The following is a 15,622-nucleotide window of genomic DNA, read 5'->3' on the forward strand; positions in this document are numbered from 1 at the left end:
CCAAAGAACTCCTCGAGGGACTTTTTTTTTTTTTTTTAAGATTATTTATTTGAGAGAGAGAATGAGAGAGAGAGAGAGCACATGAGAGGGGGGAGTGTCAGAGGGAGAAGCAGACCCCCTGCCGAGCAAGGAGCCCGATATGGGACTCGATCCGAGGACTCCAGGGTCATGACCTGAGCCGAAGGCAGTCGCTTAACCAACTGAGCCACCCAGGCGCCCGACTTTTTTTTTTTTTTAAATGAAATCCAGAGCTACTGCATTACTCTAGAAACTCAGGGAGAGTTATGATGCTTAATGTCTACCCTTGTGCAAGCATGACTGTTAAACAGCCCCAGCCTCCCATATCCTGCCCAAGACTCCCCTGGTCCGGAGGAATGAGTTGCCCTTACCATCCTGCATCTGGGCCACAGCATCTCCATGTTACCCTTCTTCCATGCCCTTCCTGTGTGGGTCCACCAATCATCCAAAGCTGCGGACACAGTTAGGGTTTCTGCCACAGTCCAACGAGTCTGGACGTTCTCAGAGAAAACAAAAGGGAAGACCTTTTTCTGGCAGAGGCACTACCTTTGCTAAAAGTAAAACCTTTGGCCCCGTAGGAAGTCTTCAGGAGGCCAGGACAGGATGGAGGAGGACACTTTTCTCACCTGCCACCACCACACAGCTCCCCTGGTCCAGTGAGTCATCCTCTTCGCTCTGACGCGTGGTCTCTGAGTCACCTCGCTTCTGTGCCCGCCTGTTCCAAGTGTTCCAGCTGAGGTGAGCCTCCCATCGACAAAGAGGGTGTTCTTCTCCAGCTCTTCTTCACGCTTCCATCTGCTCCTTGGCCTCAGCAGCACTAACAGTTGTCAGTGCCTCCCCCCACCTTCAAGTACTTGAGCGCGCCTTGTGGAGGAGGCTTCCCGGCAGCAAGGGCACAGTCGTGCCTCAGCTGGCCGCGAGAACATGGGGGGCGGGGGGCAAGTGCAGGGAGAGGGTGCAAGGGGCGAGGGGGGCGCCTGCGGTGCTTACGTGCCTCGCCTGAGCTTGCTCCTGTCCGTCTCCCTGTCTTACAGGTTCCTTGTCTCGGGGCCCATGCATTCTGAATGGCACGGCATGGACGAGGCTGGCCTCCTCACCGAAGAAGCCCTCCTTTTTCTTGAGGAAATAAAAACGGACCATTTTCTCAGACTCTCTGTAGGCTTCACAGTGGACGGTGGCTGATAAAACTCATGAGTGCGCGCTCCTCAACAGCAAGGCTGGTGTGTAATTTCCACGCTTGGGGCCATCTCACAGACTGTTTTCTCTTCATAACAACAACTATATGCAGGAATGAAGGCCACGCTTGTCCTCCAAGCGATCAGACAGATGCATGTTCTCTGACACAAATAAACCTTTCTCCAACGGGTCCCCCCAGCCACCCACACAACCCCGCATTCCGAATAGCAGGTCCCCTCCTGCTAACGACAGACCTTTGGGGCAGGCCCAGAAGCAGTTTCCAAAGACTGGAGACCTCGCCCCCTGGGTGGTGCCGTCAGACCCACCGCGCTCTTCGGTGGCCCCGAGTGAGCCGATTTGTGTTGAAATATTTCCTCCTCCCAGGGCGTAAAGGGGAGGAAGAGGCTGGAGCAAGATGTTGAACTTCTTTATGAAGCAAGTCGATTTGGAAATATTGGGTGAGGAGGGAATGGGGCTCTAACTTGCTTTTATCAGTGTTAAAAGATGCCATCTCCCTGCTTATCTGATAGAAGTCAGTATTTAAGCCAAGTTGTGATTCGGTTGTTGACAGGTTGAAAAAATATTCAGGGAAATTATATATTTTTATACCAGTTACCCATTGGTGAAGTATTTCTTAAATGCTTACCATTCCATTAGGCACTATGATAAATTAAATAGTATATCAGATGTCTGAAAATCATGTTGAAAATCCGGGTGCAAATACGGTTCTAAAATATGTAAACAATAAAGCTAGTAAACAGGTGAAGGGGTAATTGGCCCAAAAAACCCACATTCAGAGCTTAGAGGACAGGTTTTTTTCCCCTGACTTCTAGAGCCATGTTAAAACGAAAAATTCCAAAGCATGAACACCTCATCCACACAAAACTCCGGATGTTTAATACCTGGCTCCTCATACTCAGCCAGCGGTGGATGACCCCTTCGGCTCCGAGTCCTCTGCAGTTTCCAGTTCTCCATCCAGCCGGCCGGAGAGGGGCCATGGAGCATCCCCAGTCAGGTGGAGAAATGTGACACTGAATTTCAGGTTAATCTTGGGAATCTGAAACAGGTCATTTTAGTAACACGGTTTAAAATCCTTAGTCCAAGATTGGTGCTTGTCTTGAACATTTGCTCTAAGTTTTAAGGACTGGGATATAAAGAACTTTAAATATCCCACAGAGAATGCTTCTCCCAACCATCCCCGGGTCATTCTGAACAGGACTGAAAGGCCTTCGAATCCCCTCCTCTCCGTACAGGAGCTCCGTGGGAAGAGGCATCCCTTTCCCCTTTTTTCCACACACATCCTCTGCTTTCCAGCACGCAAGTTACAATTCTGTTTAATGAGATGAATGTAGAAATATCTGGGGTCGGGCGCCTCGGTGACACGTCTGCCTTTGGCTCAGGTCATGATCTCGGAGTCCTGGGATCGAGCCCCACATCGGGCTCCCTGCTCAGCAGGGAGTCTCCCTCTCCCTCTGCCCCTCCCCTTGCTTATGCTCTCTCTCTCTCAAATAAATAAATAAGAATCTTTTTTAAAAAGGAAGTATCTGGGGTCTTTGAGGGAAAGCTTTTGCTTTACTGGTCAAAAGGAAGGATGTAATTGTGCTACTTCTGTCCCCATTCAAGCTTGCATGCCGTGCACCTCATGTCTGCAGATGCAGCATGGTCGGACTGTGGACAAAAGCCCACTTGCTGCGTGGCTGGAACAGAACACCATCGATTCATTGCACCAGCTCTGCACTGCTTACCTCTGGACTTCTCATGTCAGAAAAAGAAGCCCTTTCTTGTGGAAATCACAGCCGACCCGAGTTTCTGTTACTAGTGGGCAGAAGCCTCCCTAACCGAGAGAGAATTTGGTATCTGAAAATGCGTGGCTCCCAGGATTATTTTTTAAATTTAATACAGAGCTTAGGAGGTGTTGCTTCTTTGTCATTGTAACACGTTTACTGAGCATTTTTTCACATGCCAGGCACTGTGCGAGACCAGTGACACAAGGAGGGACAAGATGTATTTGGAGTCCAAGCCACACAGAAATACGAGCACGTGTTCAGCAAAGGTCACTTTGTGATCGACTGACTCATTCATTTAACAGTAATTATTGCTCATCTACAGTGAATCAGGCTCTCGGAGCCGAAGCTACAAAGATGGATGTCCTAGCTCAATGCTCTTAGGAGCACAGCCTTCCAAACATCCGTCCTTCATCCAGTGAATGTTGAGGAATGACTGCTATGTACCAGGCCAGCTCAGGAGCTCATGTCCTGAAGGAAAACATCAGTCAGCAGGGTTACAAAGTGGCCCCGCTTTGGGGTAGTATATCATACGTCACAAAAGTTGGATTCAGGGGGCAACCAAACAAAGGATGGGGGGCCCACCAGCATGAATGGTCAGGCTCTGTCCCGGGGCGGCGAGGTGCTGCCCTGCATGCTGCCAGCCTGCCTGTCTCCCTCTGCCTTGTCTCACGTGTGGCCAAGAAATGTCCCCCGGTCAGGAGGCCAGCGTCCTTCTCAAGCCCCGTTTCCTCTAGGAAGTTTGCTGTGTGATCCGTGCCCGGGTGTGCAGCAGGCTCGCCAGGGCCCTTCTTACCTCGTCCTCGCTCCCCAATCCGCCCTTCTGCCCCCAGGTCAGCGAGCTGTCACGTCAGGACCAGGAGGTGTCTTAGTCACTTGACAGTTGAGAAGGGAAGCCCGCGAGTCAGCCGCAGAACCCAGTTCTCCGGATTCCTGGCCCTTCTGCCAAAACTGTCCGTGGTTCTGCTTCGGGGAGGCCCAGGGGGATGAGCTGCTCTTCTGAACTGGGGTTGATGCACCTGCTTCCCGAATACAGCTCCTTCCCTCGGGAGCCACTTCTGCCAGCTCAGAGCGCGTGGTTCCAGCGGGAGCCGCTCCTTCAGGGCCTCCGTGGTGGCGGCCGGGGGGAGCAGGGTAGAGGCCCCGAGCACCACCGGCATCTGCCCTCGGTCACGCCCCCGCCCCGCGGAGGAGGCCGGGCGGCCATGAGCGAACGAGGTGACCGGTGGAAAGAAGATGCAAGAGACAGGCAAGGTCCTGGCTTGTACTGGGGCCATGTGCCCACTGTTCCCCACACAGGCCACCACCTCTCCCTGTGGTTTGGCCTTTCGTTCTGAGTCGCGTCAGCTTTCTTCCAGATGACTGCGCTTTGGCCTAAGCTCCTTTGAGTCTGATGTCTGTCCTTTCGCACCAAGAGTGCTGATGACCTCCACCGCTACTGGAGAAGCGCCCTCACCCCCGGGGACTGTGATTTCAACTCTTGCCTTTTCGTTAACCGTCCACATGCCGTCCCCTCCACCCCCACCCAGTCCTTAACTGTCCTTCCATCTGCGCAGCGGTCGGGCGAGGCCCAGACACAACCACAGGATGCCCCCGGAACATGACACCATCTAGAAATTCATTCCCCGGCTAATTCTTGAAGCCATCTTTAAGCAGCAAGGGCCTTGAAAGAGCTTAAAAGCTCTTCTCAGATCCCATCTAGAAAATCCCCAGCAACAGACCTATAATTCAGCTTTCTTTTTAGTTTTGAACATTTTATTGCAAAAATAACCCACAATTCAGAAGGTCTGGGAAACCCTTATTTCGTTGTATGTTTTTGCCGACCTAATCAGGGTCTTTTTGGTCAATAAGTAACCTCAGTGCCTTGGAACAGGATAATGACATAATTGTTTTCTTTATAGACTCCCTTTTTTTTTTTTTTAAAGATTTTATTTATTTATTCATGAGAGACAGAGAGAGAGACAGAGGCAGAGGGAGAAGCAGGCTCCCCGCGGAGCAGGGACCCGATGCGGGACTCGATCCCAGGACCCTGGGATCATGACCTGAGCTGAAGGCAGACGCTTAACCGACTGAGCCACCAGGCGTCCCAGACTCCCTTTCTTTTAACCGTGGAAAAGTTTCTATTTAAGCAGAGGAATAGGAAGCAAATTAAACTCATACTTTTGATATTTGGGGTTAAGTTAGGTGACCAGTATCTATTTGGCATTTTAAGAACTTGTAATTTTAAGAGAATGTGGCAAATGTGAGTATCCAGTGCACCAACCTTGTAATCCCACTTTAATATATATATTTGAGTAATTGATGTGGACTCATGATTTGACCTAAAAGTGCAATGCAATTTTATGAAGATTGTAAGCAATATGGGAACATCTAAAAGAACTTAAGATTCACCATATTTAGTTGGTTATTTGGGAGGGCTTGTGAGCAAACCAAAGTGTTCTGAAGTATAAAGTAGTTCATAAATGCAGTTTTAAATTGAGAAAGTAGTGGTTTAAATAACCAAATTTCTACATGGGACCAGTCATCAAGTTCCCCTTACCAGTGACTATTAAATTTTACTGTATTTTACATGATAAAGATATAAGTAGAACAACGCAGTTTTAAGTTAAGCCTACGGAATACCCCACATTGTGAATTTGGATAAAATGAGTGTTAGAAATAACTCCAAGCAGTCTTTCGTATATATAAAAGCCACCCTTCAGTACAGTAAAAATCTATGCTCCTCCAACTTTACAGATTCTGTGTTCTCTTTTAAGCAGTCATTTGGTCCTCACATTCGGCCAACAACTAATATTCTCTGCATTTTACAGATGGGGAAACAGAGGCAGAAGAAGGCAGAAATGGGCAGAAGGAGAGCCGGTCACAAATCTCCCACCAGCCCCCGCAGCCTGGCTCGTCCACTGTTCCGTTTGCCTCTAAATTGTCCTTATCACGGGTTAAGTGAAAGCCCATCGCGAAGACTTGCCCTTTTTCTCTGGAAGTGATTATGTGACTAATGGAAATCACAGTGGCTCTTCGCGTTCCCCTCAGAAGGTTGCAGCATATTCCGGGACCCTGACGGGGGTGGGAAGCCACCACTTGGCCAGAGCAGTTGACCCTGATTTCTGGAAAAGAGGCAGCCTGGCTCCTCAGCCATAAATAGGTTGTTAAGACTAAGTCCACTGAGGTCGGATGGCCCTCGGTTCCCAGCTAAGCTAACCCTCTGAGGACGGTGATTTCCCGCCTGCAGGACACTGACCAGGGAGAGCAGTGAGAGCAGCGGCCTTGGTCAGGAGGCCTGCAGTGAGGTCTCCGCTCCGTCCTTGTCTGGCCGGGCACCCAGGGCAGGCCAGCTCCCGAGCTGAAGCCAGCTTGGGGCAATGCGGCGAACGCGCGCCCCTGCGTCGGTCAAACATTTGTCAGAGCACCAGGAGAAAACAACAAAAGGCCTGATCATATACTGGCCCAAGAGTGAGCTGCCTGAGAGCAGCCTGGTGACATTCTAGAGTCATTTCGGGCTCTGATGTTTTCAGTGGCTCCCCCCTCAATGCCACCCCAGCCCTGGGCTCGACGGGCATCAAAGGTCCGGGTTACGCCCTGTGCCCAGCTCGCAGAGACCCACCACTGAGTTTGGAGCCTCGCTTCCCCGGCTCTGTCCTTCTGAAGAAAGGGGTAGCTGTTCCCGAGGAGTGTCAGAAGCTGGTCAGCCTCAGGGCACACATTCCCAGCTGCCTACAGAGCGGAGCCACAAGGAGGGCTGAGCAATAAGCACAGTGGTGCCCTCCGGCCATCAGGGACATCGAGGACTGGAACAGAATCTGTCCCCTAGAGACGAGATCCTGATTTCTGAAACCAACTGGAAAGAATTAATTACATTCCATCACAGTCAGTGCTGTACATAGGAATCGGTTTAAACAGGAGGATTTTTGGAAGGTCCTTAAAGCATTTTTTTTAATTTAAATTCAATTAATTAACATATAGTGTATTAGTTTCGGAGGTAGAGTTCAGTGATTTGTCAGTCTTATGTAACACCCAGCGCTCATCACATCACGTGCCCTCCTTCATGCCCATCCCCCCATTACCCCATCCCTTCCACCGCCTTCCCCTCCAGCAACCCTCAGTTTGTTTCCTATGGTAAGAGTCTCTTATGGTTTGTCTGCCTCTCTGATTTTGTCTTATTTTTTCCTCCCTTCCCCTATGATCCTCTGTTTTGTTTCTTAAATTCCACATACGAGTAAGATCATATAATTGTCTTTCTCTGGTTGATTTATTTCGCTCAGCATAATACCCTCTAGTTCCATCCCTGTTGTTACAAATGGGAAGATTTCATTTTTTTGATGGCTTATTATTATTACTGAGGATTATTAGGGAAGGAGGAGACCCTCTCTGAGCCAGGTCAGACTGATTTGGTGGGCTCCATGATTCCTTCTACATCTATTCGCTAGGATTCTAATGATTTCCATGAATTCTAGAATTTGTGAGGAAGAGCTTTCCCTCCTTCCCTATGTATTTATTCAATGTTTTATTTATTTATGTCAGTATGGACTCACAAATTCTCACTTTATTCTACGGGTCACAATCCATTACTACCACGATTTATCTTCTTGCTCAGATTGGCTCAGAGGAGCCCTTTCAGCTTGGCCTCTGTGGCTTTTGGACACGTCTTCGTCATTTGTTGGTACCTCAGCAAAATGATTACTTAGTTTCTGGCACCACAAGATGTTCCAGGCTCATCTTGTGTTTTGCTGTTCCAGCCCGCCAAGGTCTCTTGGTTCCTTCAATCGGAGACTGGTATTTAGAGACCAACAGTCATGAGTTAGATGTGTCCATATAACTACTCTTAATGTTTACAGTTTTCTCCGATGCTGTGGATCACGGATTCGTTCATGGTTACGTAGTTAGACGTGCGTGCACCAGCATGCGCATGTGCACACAGACACACTCACATGTTGGTAATGGACCAATGAGCTCATCCCCAGGCAGCTGGATTTCCTTTGTCCCACACAACCTCATGGAAGCTCAGCCCCAACATTCCTGGGCTGGCCCACATGTTCCCACCCTGCATCTCCCATTGCTCCCATTGCTTCTCTCCTCTTCTGGGGACCCTTCCCTCTCACTACCCCAGGGACCCTGCTTCCAGCTCTAATAATACTAATATTAATAATAATAGTGGCTACCTTTCATTGAGCACTTGTGCTCCAGGCAAATATGATTTCACTGAATCCTGACAGCAATTCATGAAGAATGCATTATGCCCATTTTACAGACAATACTGAGGCTCCACGAGGGTATGTCATAGAGCCTAGAAAGCCATGCGGGGATTCTTAGCCAGTCTCTTCTCCCCACCCCTGCTCTTTGTATGCAGCCATCCTAGGGCTGGCTGGCTGTAGGTCTGCCTCTTGGCAGAACCCAAGGAGCTGCCGCCAGGGCCATACCATGCCAAGGGGCATAGAATTGGGGGCGTACCTGGCAGTGGGGACAACCCCCGCTGGACTCTCCACACTGGGGAATCTGGTGGAGGTGGGGGCGGGGCTCTCAAGTACTTTGCGGGCCCTGCTGGTCCCTGTCCCAGGCACGCCTCTTCCTTCCTTCCTCCTTCACACACTCTTTACCACCGTTCCCTGGCCCTGATCAGAAGGTTCCCTCTTCCTATGGCCTGAATTCCTTCATTGGAGACAAAACCTTACATTCGACAACTAGAGAGGAAAGGCTTGAAAATGCAAATACCTGCTAAGGAAGGGCTATGGGAAGGAGGAATTTCCAGGGTAGAAAGTGTGAGATCTATTCTATCTGAATGTCACCCTCCCTTTGGAGAGAGCATGAAAGCCTTTGGTGTGGCCTAGAAACTGGGAAAGAAATCTGGGAAGAGGGACCTTTGCTTCTTGCAGTAAGACAACCAGAGGCTATGGGCTCGGCACTTCCTGCCCCAAGAGCCTGGGCGGGGTGGCACCCAGCAGGGCATCGATGCCAGAAGAGAAGGGTGGCTCGAGCCCTGGGTGAAAGGAGCCCCGGGTCTGATTCAGTTCCCAGGGGGCCCTCACCCCACAGCCCAGACCCATGCCCCTCTCTGGGTTTCCTAGTGCAGCCGTGACACCGGGAGAACTAGCAACATCCTTATTACCTGAGAAGTTTGCTCGCCTTGCAAATTCTTGCATTGCGCCCTAGACTTAACTAGATAAGAAACTGCCTGGGAGGCCCAGCCACCGGTTACAAACCCTGCCCTCCAGCCCGCTCTCCTGCCTGCAAGTTGGAGCACCTCTGTCCTCCGGACTCAGTGACCAGATGATGCTATTGATGGTGACCATTCTAAAGTGATGGTAGCTCACAGTTTCCCCCGTGGTTCCAGCCACGAGGAGAGATTTTCAGACACCACTTTGATGCGTTAAGAGCTCCTCAGAAGAGTGAGGTTAAATCAATAGTCATTAGACTGAGAACAGAAATGTCGGCGGACGAAGTTGGCCATTTGGAGAGTAATGACGAAATGACTTCACTCTATGACTCACACTATATTGTTGACAGCACCTGGGAATATATTCTTGATTTCAAATCGTTTCACTTCTTGCCTCCACGTCAAAAACCAGAATGCCATGTCCCCCTACCTCAGCCCATTTTCCCAACCCGTACCAGGTCCTGGCTGCAATGAGCTCCTTCTTGAGCAAATCCAATTTTTCTTTTACTTTTTTTTAAAAGATTTTATTTATTTATTTTACAGACAGACACAGTGAGAGAGGGAACACAAGCAGCGGGAGTGGGAGAGGGAGAAGCAGGCTTCCTGCTGTGCAGGGAGCCGGATGCGGGGCTCGATCCCAGGACCCCGGGATCATGACCTGAGCCGAAGGCAGACGCTCAACGACTGAGCCACCCAGGCGCCCGCAAATCCAATTTTTCACGCCACTTGCTTCTCTCTTGTGCGAACTTGCCGGCGTCATCCCCTCCCTTGTGCAGAGGACAAGCAGAAACACTCTTCGAGTTATGAAATGTCAACATCAACCCTCGCTGGCTGACTCTGATTGGCAGTGAAAGCACAAATGTACCAGGATTATTAACAACACCCAACGTCTGAGAGGCTGCTCTCCAAAATGACAGAAACAAGACAGCAACGAGTCCCATGCTCTTGTTCCTCCATAGGATGACGCTCAAAGTGGAGAGATCAGGCTCCGGGGGTCCTAACTGGTTTTCCTCATAATGCTTCTGATACCAAATGTGTGGGGTTTCCACACCAACAGGCAGTTGTCTAGGTGTCCTGCCCTTCGGTTCAATTCTGACCTGACTCCCTGGAGTCAGCACAGACCCCACAGGGTAGGTAAGGGCTCAGTCCCACTAGACCGCCCCCCCCGCTTCAGATGCCAATACAGCTACTGTGTGCCCAGGTCCCCCCTCTTCTGTCCAACTTGGCTACAAAGTCTCCACAACTTTCCCTCTTTCGGGTTTGATAATTTGCTAGAACTGCTCCCAGAGCTCAGAAAAGTGCCTTATTTGTTATTATCAGTTTATTATAAAGGAAAGGATTCAGGAAGAGCCGAACGGAAGAGATGCCTAGGACAAGGTAAGAGGGTAGAGGTGTATGGACCTTCCATGCCCCGAGCACGCCTGGAAGCTCTCCCAACCCCGTCATTTAGGGGTTTTTATGGAGGTTTCATTACGTTGGCATGACTGACCACTGGTGATCCGACTCAATTTCCAGCCCCTCTCCCATCCTTGGAGGTGGAGGGGTGGTGTTGAAAGTTCCAGCCCTCTAAGCATGATGTGGTCTTTCTGGCCACCAGCCCTAGCCTGAAGCTGCCTACGTGCCCCTGCTGCCACCAGTCCTTTCATGAGTGTGCAAACACTCTCTTATCCCTGTGCAGATTCCAAGGGTCTTGGGAGTCGTGTGCCAGGAACTGGGGACAAAGACCAAATATGTATTTCTTACTGTATCACAATCAGCCACGTGAGTCCACAAGGTAGTAAAGCTGCCAAATACAAGGAAGAAAGGCCCACCCACCTCAAATTGCATGTCCTCTGGCTTCACTGTGACTCGCGGCTGGACAAGTCTGAGATGTGCAGTCTTGCACACTTTATCTGGCCTTAGATAAAATTTGCTTTCCTTGGCAAGTGAGTCCATGGAGTAAAGTGCAAGTCCACTGAGTGTTACAGTTGTGGCAGGGAAAAGAGCAGGGGGAGTTGACAATCTCTCAATCTGGCACCCCCCCATCCCTCACTTCCTGTTCCTCTTACACAGACTGACACCCACACTCATGAGGCCTGTGGCACAGGAGCTGAGGTCTGAGAGCTCAGGCCCATGCAACAGTGTCTTTCCAGAGGGCTCTACCAGGGCCATGTCCCAAGCCAACCGACAATACCTCGTCTGAACTAACAATTCCTTCCTTCTCCCAGACATGGGCTCCCTTTGAATGTGGGGCAGGAGTTTGGACTACTACCCATAAAAGAGAACAGGCCAGGAAACTGATTCTAAGAAATGATTAAAAACAGACAACCCTCTGGCTCTGACTTTTCAGTTCACCTGGATGGCTTTTTTCACTACATAGAAAGTGGGGAAATTGCTATTTGCATGAGTGTCTTAAATATTAGATCAGGAGACTGTTCCTAACATCATTTCTTCAAATTGCAATGTAAAATAGCACTTTCCACGGGAATTAACTCTCAGCTAAACAGAAAGATGACCTGCCTTTGAGATACTTGATCCCATCAAATAATCAAGCATTTCTCAGGTGCTGGCCTGTTCAGAGGCAAAATGAGTAGTAATGTGAAGAATGGCCTCCCTCCTCTCTCTAGGTTACAGTTCTTCAAGTCCCATTATTTTTATTATTTTTGACATATTTAACGACCTGTGTGTGAGGTGCTGTTCCAGGTTGCCGGGAAACAGCAATGACCAAAGGAGAAAAACAGAACGTTTGTCAGAGGTGGTAATTGCTGGGGGGAGTGGGGGGTGGGAGTAAAGCGGGGCAGGTGCCCAGGAGCGGGAAGGGTTTAGGGTTTTGAACGAGGGTGGCCAGGGAGGCTACCAGAGATGCACTTTGACGGGGTGCCTCCCTCCAGCCCTCATTTCATTTCAGTTCAAGCCAGCCAGCCACTTGAGCCGTGCCCCTGTGCCTGAGGACCGAAACATAAGCGCGGGGTAAAGTTCCCCAAAGCCTTCCGGGGAGGGCGGCCCCGAACCGCCCGAAGGAGCCGGCGAGGGGGCCCGACGCCGCCCCTGCTCGGGAGGGGGTGGCCCGCGGCCCCGCGGCCCCACGGCGCGCCGGCAGCGCAGGGGTTAAGCAGGTTCCGCCGGGCCCGCCCCGGAGGCTGCGCCGCCCGCCTCGCCGCGGTTCCTCCCTCCGGCTGTGACGCGCCCCGTTTTGCCCAAATATGTCCCTTCCCCGCCCCCCCACCCCGCCCTCGCCCGGCGCCCGCAGGCGCCCCCGAGCCGCGGGGCTGGCACTCGGACGTCGCCCGGCCTCGGAGTCCCGGGACAGCCTCGCGGGGCGCTCCCCTCCGCGATGCCCTTCAGGAAAGGTAGGCGCCGTCCCCGCGAGCCCACCGGCCCGGCCCTGGCCGCCCCCCGCGCCCCCCGCGCCCGCACTGCCCTCGGGCCCCCCGCGCGCGCCGCCCCTGCCGCCGCCGCACGTGCCCTCGCCGGTGCGAGTGGCGCGACTTGGAACCAACCCCCAGGCGCGCTGCGTTCAAGTTCGCGGTTCTGCTGGAGCAGGCTCGCGCGCGCGGACCCGCGGCCTGGGGGCTCTCGGGGGTGGCAGCTTCGCCGCGTGGGCTCCCGGCCGCGCACTCCGGTTGCAGGCTGAGCCGGGGGGGGGGGGCGGCGGGGGGGCACGCCGGTGTGGAAGGCAGGTCTGTGTGCGAGTCCTGCCGCCGCGCTTCTCTGCCCCCGTGACTCTTGGGAAGTCATCTGACCACCCCGGAGCCTCAGGGTCTTCTTTGGCAAAACGGACACGAATAGGGACGACTGCATGGGGACCGGTGGGACGGTGCACGGAAAAGCAAACAGACGTGAGGTGAGGTGGGCCTGGCCTAGGAAGGTGCCCTCCAGCAAGACCTTCCCTCACCGGGCCCCCTGCGTGGAGTGCCCCACCTGGCCCTCCTGCAGGCATTCAGGCTCCTTCACTGGGGCCTTCCGCCCTGCAGGGGGTGGTGGGTCGCACAGAGCCTGTCAGTAAGCCCAGATGCTCCTATGGCCCCCTGCCCCGAAAGGGGGCTCCCCCCCCCCGCCGTTGTATTGGGCCTCATTTTATGGGCAGGGTGATGGAGGCCCTGATGCTCCCAAGTCACTGCAGGGCTCGCTGGAATGCTAGCCCGGGACAGAGAGGAAGACTCAATTTCACTTTGCAATCAGAGCTATCTGACTCCTTCCCTGTTTGTTCAGCCTGGGAGGGGCTTGGGCTCCGGTGACCCACTGTCACTTAAAACCCAAGGCTTCTGCACCCCCACCTGGGTACGGTGGCCTGGTGAGAAGTAAGTGAGAGGAGGCCTCCACCCTTCCCGGGTGCCTGGGACTGAGCTGTGTGGCCCTCTCCCCGTTCCCTCCGTCCCTGTCCTCTTGCCCTCTCTTCCCTTCCCTCATAACTCAGATTAATAGGTTAATGCTGTGGTTGCCCGTGATGCCCTGTTGGCCTTTGTCCCTTAAACAGAGGTTGCTAAGATGCCACTTAGAGCTCCTGGTTGTGAAGGTGGATGGTTGGCACTCCTTGTTCTTTGGGGGATGGTGAGAAGTGAGGTGACCGCTTCTAAGAGCCGTCCTCAGTCAGCTGATGACGTTTAGTCCCATGGTTGCTGTCCTCAGTGTCTCCATGATTCCCGATGTAACACTGTGCCCTCGTCTGGAGGTTCCCTCAGCTCTCCTCACCTGACCGCGTTTAGCTGCAGCGGGAATAGGGGTGTATGTGCTGAGTTCACCCCTTCTTCCCGCTTGTTTCCTTGTGGTCTCTGGTGGCAAACTCCGAGAAGGCAAGGATGCCTGTCAGCTTGTCCCAGCATTTGTTGCAGGGGGTGGGGGTGGGCGGTGGGGGGAGAGGAGCAGAGGGGCTTATGCATCAAGGATGAAATAAATACTGCGCTGCTAGATTTCACTTGATGATTGATAGATCAGGACAAAACATTTGCAAACTACTAAACGTTAAGCTTTTTTTCTTTTCCTTTCTTTTTTTTTTTTTTTTAAATCTGAAGAGAACATTGTTGCACGAAGGGAAAATGCCATTCCTCCATTCTATGGATGCCAATTCCTGAAGGTCCCAGGATGTGAGGAACAGACCTAGCTGGGTTTTCTGGAAGCTTTGGTGATAAACCAGGGCAGAGACTCTGGAGGGCTTCGAGTCCTGGGCAGGACTTCTCTACTTTATTGAGTTGTGATCTCCTTTTTAGAAGGGAGCACGGGTGGGAATTGCAGGGAGACCCGGTTTGTTCAGTATGGTGATGGGACATCATCTGGAGCTGCCCCTGTGACGGGGGCTCAGCACTCTATCCCTGGAACTGTCCAGGTGGTGGGGACTTGAGTGCAGATACTCTTTTATGTCTTTTTGGACTTTGAGCCATCTGAATATATTTACTATACAAAAAAAGTAATTTCAAAAATAGGAAAAGACTTCCCTGCTCTTTGCCCCCCTCACCAAGATGAACAGAAACCAGATGGAGAAAGACTTCCTTTTAGCTAAACTCTAGAATGTTACCGCACCGCTCATTCCCTTCCCGCGCTGTTTCTGTGTCCTGACAGGTAAGACTTTGGGATCAGCTTGGTCAGAGGCCTGGCGAGAAACTTGGGGCATGCTCACGTGTATGGGGCAAGCTGAGAAAAGGTTAAGAAAGGGACTATTACAAAGGTTTGGGCAGGGTGTAGGAAAGGCACAGAAGAGAGTGTGGAACCCCAGGCATTACCACCCCAGGCCTAAAGGGCCGTGGAGCCTGTGGCCTGATCGGAGCTGACCCTCACTTAAGGATTCAGGCAGCTCGTAGCCTTCCAGAGAACAAACTGGGAGAATCAGCACTCCTGGTCCTCCCTCCCTTTGACCTCAAGGCATTGGCCCATTGATGTCCTTGTAGGTCCGCGTGCTGGCAGGTGGATCTGGTGAGACAAACAGACAACCAGCCTAGTATTTTAGGTATTGGTCCTGTGTCTTGAGTGTGGGAGGAACGCAGCTGATGTCTCCTGAATGCAGAGTTCGGAGATTGCATGCTGCATCATTCATTTAATCATTCATTCATTCGTTTGTTCATTCGTTCATTCATTCATTCTCTAGATTGAGTGCTTGCTAGGCACCAGGAACACGGACGCTCCTAGTTGAATAAGATCTGGCAGTTCCCTCCCTGTAGTTAGACCTCCATGGTCTGCCTCCCCAACATGGTCCATGGTGCTATAGTAAGTCAGGCAGAAAGCCCCGAGCATGAATGGATGAACAGACGTGACTGAGACCAGCCCAGGCAGCAACTGACAGTGACCTTCCCCCCACTGGACAGGTGGGGATGAAACGCAAACTCTCACTTCTTTTCTTGGTTGGTTCCAGGGTGACGGTGGCCATGGTGGGGGAACAGGGTTGGGTCCTCTGCCACGTGGCTGGAAGAAGTAGGTCTGGAGAAGTCAGCCTTGAGGTTGGTTTGAGTCAGAGGAGGAAATGTGCTACCGTGAGAACAAGAGGGGGGCGGGCAGGAAGAGCTTCGGCCAGACACCGGGAGGAAGG

General features: G+C 51.9%; 1 protein-coding gene and 1 long non-coding RNA gene across 2 annotated transcripts in view; both read left to right on the forward strand.

Annotated features, from left to right (window-relative positions):
* The first annotated feature begins 214 nt into the window (after nt 1-214).
* On the forward strand, nt 215-2,698 carry LOC145721631 (uncharacterized). Its single transcript, XR_014145451.1, has 2 exons — nt 215-756; nt 1,053-2,698. It is a non-coding gene; the product is annotated as an uncharacterized LOC145721631 (long non-coding RNA).
* A 9,638-nt stretch (nt 2,699-12,336) lies between these two features.
* The window catches only part of PFKFB3 (6-phosphofructo-2-kinase/fructose-2,6-biphosphatase 3), a 76,705-nt gene continuing 73,419 nt past the window's right edge, over nt 12,337-15,622 (forward strand). Inside the window, exon 1 of the mRNA XM_081820541.1 lies at nt 12,337-12,455. Coding sequence (XP_081676667.1) covers nt 12,440-12,455 — 16 coding nt within the window. The 5' untranslated portion in view covers nt 12,337-12,439. The remainder of the gene's footprint in view (nt 12,456-15,622) is intronic.

Source organism: Leptonychotes weddellii, chromosome 5, assembly GCF_054177405.1.
Source record: "Leptonychotes weddellii isolate Sample4059 chromosome 5, ASM5417740v2, whole genome shotgun sequence".
In the NCBI taxonomy this organism is placed as follows: Eukaryota; Metazoa; Chordata; class Mammalia; order Carnivora; family Phocidae; genus Leptonychotes; species Leptonychotes weddellii.